Genomic DNA, 13,565 nt, shown 5'->3' with positions numbered 1-13,565 from the left:
GATGCAGACTTACCCTTACTGTAGCCTGATTATGTGCTGCTCTTGTATTCCTGTTGGGTAATTCCTCCCTACAGGTCGGTGTTGTCATTGTGGGGAACATGGTATCTGCTTGATTACAGGAATCGCCTTCATGATTACAACGTAGAAATTGCATTTGATATTGGCAACTTAAGTCCGCTGTGTACTTGTCACAGCTACTATTTAACTAAGTCTTAGCCACTATTCGTATGTTCTCTGTGTTAACTAATGTCAGTGCCCCCATGTTATGCCCAAATAATGATTGCCTTTCAGAGAAAGGTGCAAACGCTTTCAGGGCTAGCCTGATGGCTCACAGCTCCAGCCTGTTGATTTGCCAATTGGCTTTGATCGCGGACCAAAGACCGCTTGCATGCAAATCATCACAGTGAGAGTCCCAACCCTTAAGTGATACATTCGTGAACCCCCCACCCTGGCCTGGCCTGGGGGCCATGGAGGCCAGAAAGGTTCCCCCCACCAACATTTTCTCACTGCTGGCCCACCAAGAGATTCCCCAGCCACCAATCTGGACACTTTCAGAATGTAATTTAAAGTGCCAAAATACTGGGATCACTGACCCCGCAGGAGCCATTGCAGCGACCACATCCAGACTGGCTTCTGGCACTGGAAAAAAATGCAGGAGGCCATGAGACCCAAGAGGCGGAGGAAGGAAGCCGCTGGCAAGGTGTTGTGGCACTGGAACAGCGGCACCATCTGACTGACACTGGCAAGACTCTCCTCAGGGGGGGCAGGGGTGTTGGCTTTACCCACTCGAGTATCGAGAACTGCTCTGATGAATTGGAGCCTTTACGTTGGTGCCAACTTTCCTCAGATCAGCCAGTCACCTAGGTATGTGAAAACATGGACGCCGGATCCCAGGATCTCCTGAGATGAGCCACGACTACCGCCATGAGCTTGGTGAAGACGCTTAGGGAAGGGGTCAACTCAAAGGGGAGCACCTTGAGCTGGTAGTGCTGTCCCATATGAGGAATCACAGGAATCGCCTGCGTTTTTGGTGAATTGGCACATGGAAATGTGTGTCCTGGAGATCTATCGACACAAGTCAATCCTGAAATCTTGAATTTCTTTCCATGTCACAATCTTGAACTTGTATTATCTCACAAATAATCAGGGTGTGACTCATTTGTGAGATATTGTATATCCATGTGGGCATATCAGTGCTTAGCCAAGGGCCCTTTCATTATACACAATCTTGAACTTGTCCTCTCTCAGGAACTTGTTCAAGGCTCTGAGGTCCAAGATGAGACAGAGTCTCCGCCCTTTCTTGGGTACCAGGAAATACTGGGAATACCAGCCCGACCACCCCTCTGCTCGGGAGGTACCTCTTCCACGGCACCCTTCAAAACCAGGGCTTGCAGCTCTTCCGGGAGCTACTGTTCCAGTTGGTGAGGAGGTGGTGGTGGTCTTTCCGGCTGCCTTTTTAAAGAAAGGCAGAGAGTAGCCCCATTAAATGAGTGGAAGTGCCCAAGCAACAGAGGGAATCTCTCGGGATTGGGGCCAGTGCTCGCCTATCTGTCCTCCAAACGGGGAATCATGGGGGAGAAATTAAAGATGCATTGAGGGCAGAGCCGCTGCTGCCACCGTCTCCTGGCCTCTGAAGGCCCCCCAACACTTTCTGGAGCAGGGGAAATGCCTCCGGCCCTGCCTGGGCTGCGGGAGCTGACCCTTCCAGCAAAAGGGGAAGTAACACTTGCAACCTCTACTGTGAGGCAAAGCCAAACAAAGGTTTTGCTGGTTGCTGGACAGCTAGGCTTGGCGGCCAGCTTTGAGTCCTTACATTTTTCTAAGGACTCACTGGCCATTAGGCCAAAGAGGCTCTTGCCACCAAAGGCCATGTCAAGTAGGGTGTTCTGGCGAGAACCCAGAAATATGAAGGGAAGCCTGCCTTCTCAAGACATTTGCTGACCCTTTGGATCTCTTGACTTAGTCTGCAACGTCCAGGCCCGTCTGCAACAACCGCCGGGCCACCTCCATCCCACTAGTCTCTGGAAGCCTTCCCCCATCTCTCCTTAGGGAATGTACTGGGCGGCTTCCCCGATAGACCACAAGCCAAAAGAACACTTGGCGACCGTGCAAGGCGCGTTAACTGCTTTAAGGGCTATACTACCCGGAGAGAACACCTTCTGGGCTAAGGTATCAACCTTTTCTCCCTCCCTATACATAGGGAGAATAGACATGATGTGGCTGATGTGGTATTAACAGTGGCCGCCTGCATCACCAACCCCTCTGTTGTTGGGTGAGTGGAGATATAAGCCGTCACCCCTCGCCGCAAAGCCAGTTCATCTGGGGAATGGTGCAAGGTCTGTGCCACAAAGTGGCGATGGGGTCAGCAATAGCCACATTAAATGGCACGGCCCCCCTCAGTAGAAGGTTCTTCGTCCAGGATGTCGGTGAGTTCATAGCTCAACAAGGGCCTGGCTGGAGCACTTCCAGCCTAGGGTATCTACCACCCTATCCACCAAGGCACGATACTTGGCATTAGTATGCCCATAAAGGTGAGCCTGTTGTGTCTCCAAGTCAGAAGAGGAGTCCAGGCCACTGGTTACGTGAAAGCCCTCAGGCAAGGTGACCAATCTGCCTGGTCAGCAAAGTAAGTTTTACCTCTAACACCTGCATAAGCAGGGTCAAGGCTACACAACATCCGGTTGTCATCGGAAATTGTGGCCATCGTGTCAAAGAACTCTGTCCTCGACTTAGGGGCATAGGACCTCTTAGCGGCGGGTGCCGACACCAATGGACCCACGCTGATCGACACCAAAAAGTGCATCGACGCCTCAAGCGCACTGGCTGAGATTGCCTCCAGAGCTGCACTAGTGAGTACCGGTGCTGAGTATAGTTGTTTCGGCGATAACGTTGTTGTGGTCAGCTTGGGGCCGGGTTACCAGATGCCACTGGAGCCACAGGTGTCTGCTGCATCGAGGGAATTAACCCGAACCAGTAGTTGCCTTTCGGAACATCTCAAGCATCTGCTTTTTAAAGGCCTCCCATTCGGCCATGGTTGTAGGCCTGCCAATGATTTACCCAGGTCATCTGATGAGACAGACTTATGCCTGCGCCAATGGCGCTACTTCTTCCTATGGGAGGAAGAGGAGAGGGAGTGCAACCTCTTTGGTTTTCTTCCGATGCCTTGCCTCCTTTTCAGGAGTAGGCCTTTCCGTCTCGGGTTCCAAGTGGTCGACCGCGCCAGAGACTTCGATGGGGCCAGTCTACAGTGATTTTCGCCGTCTTTTACCGCAGTGATTTAGGATTTATTTTCCTACAGGAAGCACAGTCCTCAGTGACACTGAGGCACCACACACAGACGTTGTGTGGGTCCGTAAGGGACTTCTTGGAACTAGAGTCCCTGCAGTGTTTGAAGCCAGACACCCTGAGTGTGCGGAAATAAATACTGTAGTGACGCAGTATATGTACGACCACCGACGTCACATCCGGAGCCGATTAACAAACCATTAAGGCAAGACGGATCGATGGCCGAGTAGAGGTGGACTATGCCCCCTGTTGAAAGGTTTTCTGAGCAGCTGACGCTGGAATGGATAGCCATCAGATGAGGAATCTGTGGGAGAAAGGCAATCCATTGAAGAGGTGGAACATATCGGATTGACATGTCGCTGTCAACTTGAGGGGCGGGTGATCCGATTTACTGCCGCAAAGGCACTTGAACTTAGTTTTAAGGCGATAGATCAATGGATAGGATTAGCACGAGATGGAGATTTCCGACCCATGATTTTGGCATGTGTACATGTGAGAAAACCAAAAGCAAGATGCATTGGAAAATATATTTGGATCGATATATGCTCAAAAATACTTGCCAATCCATTGGCCAATCAAATCTGAGCGAGCTTCCCTTAAACAAAATATATATTTAAATCAAATAGCCTCACTCCATCAGAGCGACACTGGTGCTAGAAACAAAGCCCCAAATCTAGATTTCATTTTTCAATGCTGCCATAGCTCAGTTGCTATTTTTCAGCACACCATGGATATCAGTCTGGGATTGATCAATAGGTATTTCCAATAAGAATTTTCACAAATTCAAGATCAAGAGGAATGATAACACTTGAGCTGGGGAGTGTTCAATTTAGCAACTCTGTTTTCCCTCAGAAACATGCCATGCTGGAAAACTGAACAAGTCACAATCCTTGCATGAAAAGTATGAATCGGACGTCGACCTCGGGTCAAAGCACATCGTCTTATTTAACAACCAACACTCTTCGTGGTATCCATGGAGAAAAAGTGCAAAATATTGTGCAACCCAACAAATCATGAATTCCGTCTGTATCAATGTATAGATGAAGAATGTGGGGTCTAAAAAGATCACCAATGGGGAAACCCTTTTTTATTACAGACACACTTTATTGGCACTCAGTTTCTCTCTTCCTTGTGTTCTGGTAATGAGAGAGACTGACCTAAAGCTGGGCAATAGAATTTCCCTCAAGCTTTTCCTGGCTCAACTACAGGTAGATAAACCAATGGGGGTGGTTAAGATTCAGTGCAACATTTCTGTGAAGGCAAGTTGTTTTTTGGCAGGTTACAGGGAAGTAAACTTTCAGGAGTATGTGTGCGTCCTAAAGACCTGGATGACCTTGCCAATTGGGGTCAGTGGTAATGTGCAAAGTTCTGGGGGTAATCTGGGTGCCAAATCCAGTCCCAAGTATCCACGGAGGTAAGCCTTTCATGGGAATAAATGGTAGTAACAGACCAGCCGCTAAATTGGTTGGGCAGGATACAGTCCTAATGCTGCTGGAACCGCTACCATCCAAAATTAAACCTAGCCCCTATGATCAGAATAGGACTCAAATCACATAGCTGGTACTCACAGTAGGAAATCTTGTGCAGTACCTGAAAGTAGTCTTTCAAAACTTCAGTAGTTGGGAAGAATCAAATTTCACAAGGGGCAGAGTTGGCCTCCAGATCTTCAACAACAGTTTCAGTGGCGACTGCATGTTGTAGGATGCAGGATGACAGAAGACCCACTGGAGAAGGTGTTGGACTGAAGAAAAGACTAATTGTTAAAGTTAAAGGTAGGGTAGCATGCATCTATGCTCTTCAATCGGTACATTTCCAGAACCGTAAGGTGTGGCGAAGTCCTAGTGTTAGGTTAAAAAAAAAAAAAAAAAAAAAAAAAAACGATTTTTGTCCTTTTGTAAATCTCATTCATTTGTATTTTGTTTATGTCATGCTCTTTACTATTTTTCACTATTGAGTCCAATCCAGGTCCTACTCGAGACGCAACAAGTTATTGTTTGTGCCCCCATAGGGCTAGAAGGTGGTTGCTAGAGCAAAGGTGCCCATAGTTTACAAGAACAATTAACCTTGCCCAGAAGGTGAGCTCCGATTAGGGGTAGTGACAGGGTTACCATATGTAGTTGCTGCACCAGGTCTGGCCATTTTAACACAGGGAGCAGTTCTTGCTCCCTCATAGTTCTATAAAATGACGGTTGCGGTTTATTTAAATCCAGCAAAATGGCAACTGTACTCGGTTTCCCTGTGTGCGCAAGGACAGGAATGACCATGCAGAGTAATTCCCCAGACATGAGCTCTCATCAGAAGCTCACAAAGGGCTTGTGTGTGGTGCGCACGAGAGAATAAGGGGTGGGCCATCTTGGATTCCTCTTGTATGTTCCGACCAGCACTGATTGGCCGGCTGCCAAATGATTGACTGTTGCATAAGTGTGCAATTAGATGTTCGGGTCAAACCTTACCCACCGCCCCCGTTTAGGAATCTTAGCCAAGTCTCTGGATCAGTACTTTGTCAAAAGCTGGGATTCGATCCTGAAGCACCAGAAAGAAGGACTTGCATGAGAAAGGTGACAGAATCTCTGCACCAACATCTCTTGAATCCTTGAAAACCAGTGTGAAACGTCGCCTCTCCTGCAACAAGCATTAATGTGTTTTTGTTACTTTAAAGTTCAGGACTTGCCAGTGTGCACTGTACCCGATGAGGGCTTAAGACATCCATCGGGTCTAGTGTGTATGTCACTACTGCCTTGCTTGACATCATGAGCATCAAAAGCAGGTCCCTTGTACCATTTTTCAGCATGGAGACCGCCGGATCTGGTAGCTTTGCCCACACCAAGGACATGACAGTTACTAGGGTCACCATCGTGCTTTCTTCAACCTGAAGCTGCTGCAATGCCTTGTACCAATCCATCCTGGACCTGTGGGAGTCATCTACTGTATCCAAGATTTGGATTACATTCTTCCAGGATTGGTGTCTTGTTGCTCCCCCTGCCAATCCGAAAAACAACTGAAACCCTCTCCTGCTGCAAAGTTGGGACACCACGCAGCAGACTTCTTCAGACAAGGCTGACATTTTCTGCCACTTTACCACTTCTTTCGGACCCTGGCAGCTGACTGGTATCTTTGTTCTGGTCCCCTGGCTTTGTGGTTCTTCGTTGACAACACTGCCCATCTTGCAGACAACAATGTCTCAAGCTGCTGCTACAGAGTAATTGATGCTCTGCAATTGGACCTCTTCCTTGTGCTCCCCAGACTCAACTTGTTTTTTTTGTTCCACGTGTTTGTTATGGGGCTCTGTTGCACAATGCTGTCTATCCGAACCATTGCGCCATAGGCTGCTGACGTCAGAGCTCCTTTCAGCAATCTCCAGTTAGGCATTGTGGGGACTCTACTTCAGTGACTGGATTTCTTCACTGTGGTCCCCTCATCTTCTGAATCTACTTTAGGCATCTCCATTCTGTGAGGCCGTATGGTATATCCACCCAGATGTGTGTATTGGGACGCTGACTTGCAATGGAAACCCCTCAACCTATGAGGAGTTGGCTTTAGCCTAAAAGGAATAATGTTCACATTGCAAATTGGGGCATTAATTCCTAAAGGAGCCTGTGGGTCCAATCAAATGTCTGGATGGCTTTTGGTGCAATCTTTAAACTCTATTTAGTCAGTCTTGTATTCCTGAATGTTTTCTGTATCTCAAAGGCTACTTGCATGTAAAACTATAGACATTCCTTTAGCAATAATACATGTTTAATTAAAACTGTGTGGACAACCCCTTACTGTGCATCATGAAATGTGTTTAACTTGTCCTTTACTTATCAGCCATCATAGTCCGGATAGCTGAGGAAAAAACAGTACCAGAAGGATATTTTTGTATCTAGGCCCTAAATATAGAGCTTAAAGATCTCCCTGTCAGGCAAAGTTTGAATGCAGTACCCACTGGGACCACTACAAGAAACTGACTACAGGAATGGGCAACCCAACCTTTGGTATAACCTTGTACTACACAGTTTTGGTAGCGTGTGGAGCAGCCAGGCTTATCTCAAGAGAGGAATGTAAGCAGTAGTGGAGTGACAAAGATTCACAGCTCCAGGTATTCAAATAAACTCTTACACTCAAGGTTTCTTGCATAAACAATTTATTCATCAGTCATAAAGCCTTCTTTAGAAGGGAGCAACATACTAGTAACAAATATACTTCAATACTGTACACTGAGTTTCTGGATCAGACAAGGCCCTTTTGGGATGGCCCACAGACAACCTACATCCACAGGGGACTTCAGTAACAAGGGTGCAAGGAACATTAATACCTTACTGTTGGCATACATAATACTCTCAATAGTTTGTAAAAGGTAAAGGTTATTAGAACACAAGAAATTACAAATATTCTTAAGCAGTGCAATTACTTTCAGATAGCAAGAGAAGAGTCATTCAATTCAATAGGCTAAGCCAAAGTCAATAGGCAAAAGTCTATGTATAGGATGCAGCACTTCAGGTAAGTAAATGGAAAAGTATTTGATAAAAAGAAGACTCAAATGTAGGGTCACAAGCTGATTAGACTTGTGAGTTGCAGAAGCTACACGCACTTCCACAGTAAGAGGTAAAGTAATTTCTTTTAGACTTGTTTTACAGTACCTGGGTAAAGAAGAAAAGATGCAGCTGAAGATCTGTTCCTGTGCAGGTCTCACTGTTCCTGGGCCTCAGGCGTGGTGACAAGAGGAAGGACGTGGGGGGACTCCTGCACTGCAATGGCACTGGCAACTTTACTTTCAGTGGCTGATTTGAGCTTCAGCTCCTTGCGATACAGCAAATAGCAATAAGTGCGGTTCCTGGTTGTCAATATGGACTTTCCTCACATCTGGGTTCCCGCACTCAACTGAGGGAGGTCAGGCTTGGTCAGTCCTGCTTCGCGGGAGTCTGGAGGATCTTCCAAAAGCTTTAGGCCAGCTTACAAGCAATGCACACAATCTGGTGTCCCTCTCTCTGGCTCTACGGTTTCCTGCAGCAATTGAGGAAATTCAACCACCTCCGAGATGGGTTTCCAGGTGGCTTACTTGGGAGTTGATTGGTCCCACCAACTCAAAGGGAGAAGTCGTCTAACATTCCAGGAGTTGCAGCAGCCATCCTCTTCAAAGTCTTTTTCGGTTCCTTCGTCGAGTGGGCGACTGAATTCCAAGCAAAAAGACTCGCCTTTTATTCATTTCTCCCATTCATTCCAGCCTAGCTGTCACTCACCCGTCAGGGGGGCTGTCCTTGCGGGACAGTCAGCCAGCCAATCACCACAGAGTGCATTTGGGTCTCCTAGGAGACTAAGCATGGAGTTTTGTGCACTTCCCTCACTTCCTGCCTACCCCAGACACTCTGGAGCCAGAGGCGGGTTTCTCTCAGAAACCCTGCCAAAGGCGAAATGAACAAAGACCAAACTTGGTTTGGCGTGCAGAGAAAAACTTGAGAAGGATCTTTCCACAAAGAAATGGTGAAAAAAGACGACAGGGGACCATTTTACCAAAGGAGGCTCCGCACCATTTTGAAAATATGGCTCCCGCGATTTAACGTTAAGGGAGGTGCGAACAGTTTGCGGTCGGGGTAAATCATGGTAGTTCATTGCAAAACCGCTGCCACCAGCCATTCTGAGAGGAAATGGTAACAAATGCTACTTGAGTAACTAGACACAGGGGATACCAAGTAACCCCTCCAGCACTCTATTGTAAAATAGGGTGTGCTGGGTCTAAAGTTTTACAGGGCTAAGTGAAGTCAATTTCACTCCACTGTTCTGGGAAACAGTTGATCCCAGAGAAGGTATTTAAACCTTGGGAAATCTGGATGACTTCCCTGTGGCACTGCACTGAAGGTGCAGTGTGACAATTGAAAAAGATGCCTATGGAGTTGGTTCGACTCCATAACCAAAAAGAAAACTGTATAAAATCACATTAAGATACATGAGAGAGTGGGAAACGGGCTCACTCTCTCCAGATTAAAAAAAAAATCAAGCCCTCAAAAGCAAAGTTGCTGGGGGTCTCCAAGGTGGAGGAAATTAACACATTTTTGAGAATTCTCCCTAACACTCCCCATCACTTAGTGATCTCAGCTTAGTTGAGAAATAGAAGACTCCGATTTCCAATAATTCTATATTTCTTGGTTCTTTAATACACATTGGGCTCGATTTGTTACCTGGGATCAAGGTTCCCACCTCTGATAAGCACAGGGATGAGAATCAAGACTTCTGGGAGTAGGGAATGCTTGAGGCCTTCAACTCAGATGGGTACGATGGATAAGGGAGCACCACTCTCTATGTTCCCACTTGTCTCTTTAGAACAATGGCACTGCTTCACCATCAAACTGATCTTGGCAAGATGCAGCCGCAGAACTTCCTGAAGGTCATCCTTACTTGGAGTCATCTTCTCACGCTTAGGGACTTGTCCCGAGGTTAGACAAAGTATATGCACACAATGAGGTTAAATAAAAATATTGGGAGGGGAGTGCGAACTATGCTTCCAACAGGGGTTTCCTTTTTCAAACATTTGGCAGATAGCCAATCAATGATGGTTGGCACATTCAAATGTGTGCAGGCTTCTAGGCAAACACTGAAGATGTGAATTCTAATCAGGAATTACAGACATCATTCAGGTAGGCAACCTGATCTGGTATAGGCCCCCCTGCTCCTTGCCCCACCTGCTCCCATTGTTTTGAGGTAGTTAGAGACCAGAAACATAACATTAGTTACCAGTAATAGTATTTTTGCTGGTTATATCTGTTTTAAAGTGATGTTATCCATAGTCTGCCATCTAGTAGTTGGACCAAGTATTACAACATATTTACCACAACAAGTTACATGTTGACCGAGGAGTTCCAAGTAGTATGCATACCTGCTACTCGCAATACTCCTAGTACTTTGAAGATGGTTTACTTTTCACAAGCATTTATGATGTTCTGTAGTATTGTAAATATTAATCCTGGCTTGTACTCTTTTTCCTTTCATTTTATTTGGATTGATTTTGTACTGAATACAGCATTATTCCTGCTCTATACCCATCTATGGGGAGGTTAACTTGGGCATGTGGGTCTCAAAAAGATGCAAGTTAAGAATGCACCTTTGCTGGTAAGTCACTTATCTTTGTTTATTAATTGGTTTTGTATTCACATGCTGTGCATAGATTAGCAAGGTGGCATTCCCTCTGATGGTGTATGGACGTTTATAAGGGACACTGATAAAGCGCTTCAAGAATAAAGGATTATTGTGATAAATTAAAGACACTAATAATAGTGGTCACATCATGAGATTGAAACAGTAAAAACTATTTCAAAAGCAATTTTCAGAAATTGTCCACTGTTATTACTGCCGCATAACCTATTGTAGACTCTGCGCCAGCTCCTCAATGTCTCAAATACCATGAAAGCCCACTCCTTGTTTATTGTACCAGCAGTGCCTCCCTCCGTCAGGGTCTGGGGAACTCAATGCCCACTCCGTCGCCAGTCTAATTGGGATATCCGTGATGAATTCATACAAGTAAAAAACAAAAATATCGCAGAATATACTACTTTTTGTAGACCTAAAGACTATTATACACATCATCAAAGATGCAATTCAACCAACTTGTATTATTTATGAAATAAGTTCATCCCATTTCCTTCTGTGCGATAGCAGTCATACACAGTACATACCAACTAAGAACGATAGCACCACGATTCACTTCTGCCCAAGATTTCAAATTCTCAATGCCAACGTGGTCTACAAGTGTTCGTGCAAAACTTCCTAAAAGAAAGTTAAAAATGTACTATTTATTCATGACAAAAGAATGGCAAACACTCCAAACAGACTAGAAGCAATCCCAACATATCTCTTTGCAAGCAAGCCTTCATTGAAGGGTAATAGTATGTACAGTTTGACTTGGCAAACGGCTTTGCTATCAAGACAGACCTTTATGAAGACATTGCAGTGATTTTAATTTTTGTGGGAGGTGTGGGAAAAGATGACTGACAATTACACTTTTGTTATTCAAAAAGTAATAAAATCCTAACAAGTTAATTGCATTGTTGGCTAATAGTCATGGAAGACACATAGGAATTAGAACTTAATCACATTTTAATCAAATCAAAACATTTCAAAATAAAAATAGTGTCCAAACTTTATACAGCCCTACATACCAGTTCCCAAGAGCTGTAATTATGCCTCCTCAGGAGTATTGGAGAAAAGAAAAAAAAAAGGGAGAAAGATATTTGACATGCAGGCACTTTTCCAAACTTGTATTAGCCTCTATTATGGGTTACACATACTTTGTACAAAACAAATCAAAATTCTTGCTTATTTGTATCAACTGAAAAATGATATGGGATACATTACTCACCGTAATCGTATTTCTGATGCTTGTATCTGCTTAGATTCACATGCTGTGCATAGGCCGACATCTAGTGGAAGCTGCGGAGTATTACAGTTTGTTTTTCGAAACTCGAAAATGGGCGTCGACACAGGCGTGCCAGTAATACTATCCCTAGTGTGACGTCCACTGTACCCAAGATCCCTCACGCGTCTAGGATCCTCAGATTGTATTTTTTCTGACATGAGGAAGCATGAGGAGTAGCGTGAGTACAGATAATCCAAGCAGATAGACAGAAAGGTAAGACTACAAGCAATCATGCGCCTTCTCTCGGAGGGGAGGAAGGGTGGGTCGCATGTGAATCTAAGCAGATACAAGCATCAGAAATACGATTACGGTGAGTAATGTATCCCTTCTGAGGCTTGTGGAATCTGCTTAGATCACATGCTGTGCATAGATTAGCGAGCAATACCAGAAGAAGGAGGTGGGATGTGAGAAGGGTCATGAGCAAACAGGTGTCTTAGAACCGCTTGTCCCACTTGTGTATCTGTCTTGGAAGGAGTGTCAATGCAGTAATGCTGAGTAAAAGTGTGAATAGAGCTCCAAGTAGCTGCTTTGCAAATGGTGTCGAGGGGAACATTTGCAATGAAAGCCAGAGTGGCCCCAATGCCTCTAGTAGAGTGGGCTCTTGGCGTAAAAGGCAGAGTATTTTCAGAAAGAGAGTAACACAGCTGTATACAGTTGATAATCCACTTCGAGATAGCGCCTTTAGAGACGCGATCTCCCTCTCTGCCCGTAGCTACGGAGACAAACAGTTGATCTGTTTTCCTTAGCGGTCTGGTCTTATTTACATAGTAGAGGACCGCCCTACGCACATCTAGGGTGTGTAGTTTCACCTCAGCCGAGCTTTGCGGGTTCTGGAAGAAAGCCGGAAGCTCGATGGACTGGTTTACATGGAACTTTGATATAAATTTAGGTGAGAACCTAGGGTGTGTGCGTAAAACCAGTTTGTCTTTGTGGATAGTAAAGAAAGGATCCTGCACTGACAGAGCCTGAATTTCACTGACCCTTCTTATAGAGGTAATGGCTACTAAGAAGGCCGTTTTATAAGTCAGGTGTTTGAGACTACTTTTATGCATGGGTTCGAAAGGGGGGCCCATGAGCTTAGCTAGCACCACATTAAGGTCCCATCCTGGCGGTGGGTTCGAAATAGGAGGGTGAAGTCTCTTTACTCCTTCCATGAAGGCTTTAACTACTGGTACTTTCCACCACAACACCTTGTTATGGGATGTGGTGTAAGCCGAGAGGGCTGCCAGGTGTACTTTCAGAGAGTTAAAAACCAATCCTGCATCCAGCAGGTGGAGCATGTATGTCACAACGTTGGAAGGAGTGCAATCAACTGGGTTGATTTGTTTATTCTGGCACCAAATAACGAATCTCTTCCACTTGTCAAAATAACAGTGCCTTGTGTTTGGTTTCCTGGATTCTTTTAGGATGTCCATACACCTTTGTGGTAAATTGAGATGGCCAAACTCTATGACCTCAGGAGCCATGCTGCCAGGTTCATTGAGTTGGGTTCCTGGTGCACTGTTTGACCTTGTTGCTGGGACAGTAGGTTGTACCAGGCTGGGAGTTTGATGGGCTCGCACACCGCCATCTTGCGTAGGTGTGGAAACCATGGTTGTCTCGCCCACATGGGAGCAACTAGGATGAGCGTCATTGATTCCTTGTTCATCTTGTACACCACCTTCCTGATGAGAGGAGTTGGTGGAAAAGCGTACGCAAACATCCCTGACCAGTTCATCCACAGGGCGTTCCCTTGGGAGTCTGGCTGGGGGAACCTGGATGCAAATCCTGGGCATTGTTTGTTTTCGCTTGTGGCGAATAGGTCTATAGTGGGGAAACCCCACTGAGAGAAGAGATCTTCTACGATATCTCTGTGAAGGACCCATTCGTGTTCCTCTGGGAGGGAGTCTCT

The 13,565-nt window shown here is 45.7% G+C and overlaps 1 protein-coding gene across 5 annotated transcripts in view; it reads right to left on the bottom strand.

Annotated features, from left to right (window-relative positions):
• PUM3 (pumilio RNA binding family member 3) overlaps positions 1 to 13,565 on the bottom strand; it is a 965,563-nt gene that overhangs the window by 26,630 nt on the left and 925,368 nt on the right. For all 5 annotated transcript variants that reach the window (XM_069625739.1, XM_069625741.1, XM_069625737.1 and 2 more), the window contains one exon: positions 10,935 to 11,025. In XM_069625739.1, the coding sequence (XP_069481840.1) occupies positions 10,935 to 11,025 (91 nt within the window). The remainder of the gene's footprint in view (positions 1 to 10,934; positions 11,026 to 13,565) is intronic.

This window comes from Ambystoma mexicanum, chromosome 6p (genome assembly GCF_040938575.1).
Source record: "Ambystoma mexicanum isolate Mex_15411 chromosome 6p, UKY_AmexF1_1, whole genome shotgun sequence".
Lineage (NCBI taxonomy): Eukaryota > Metazoa > Chordata > Amphibia > Caudata > Ambystomatidae > Ambystoma > Ambystoma mexicanum.
This window is presented reverse-complemented; position numbering and strand designations above follow the sequence as displayed.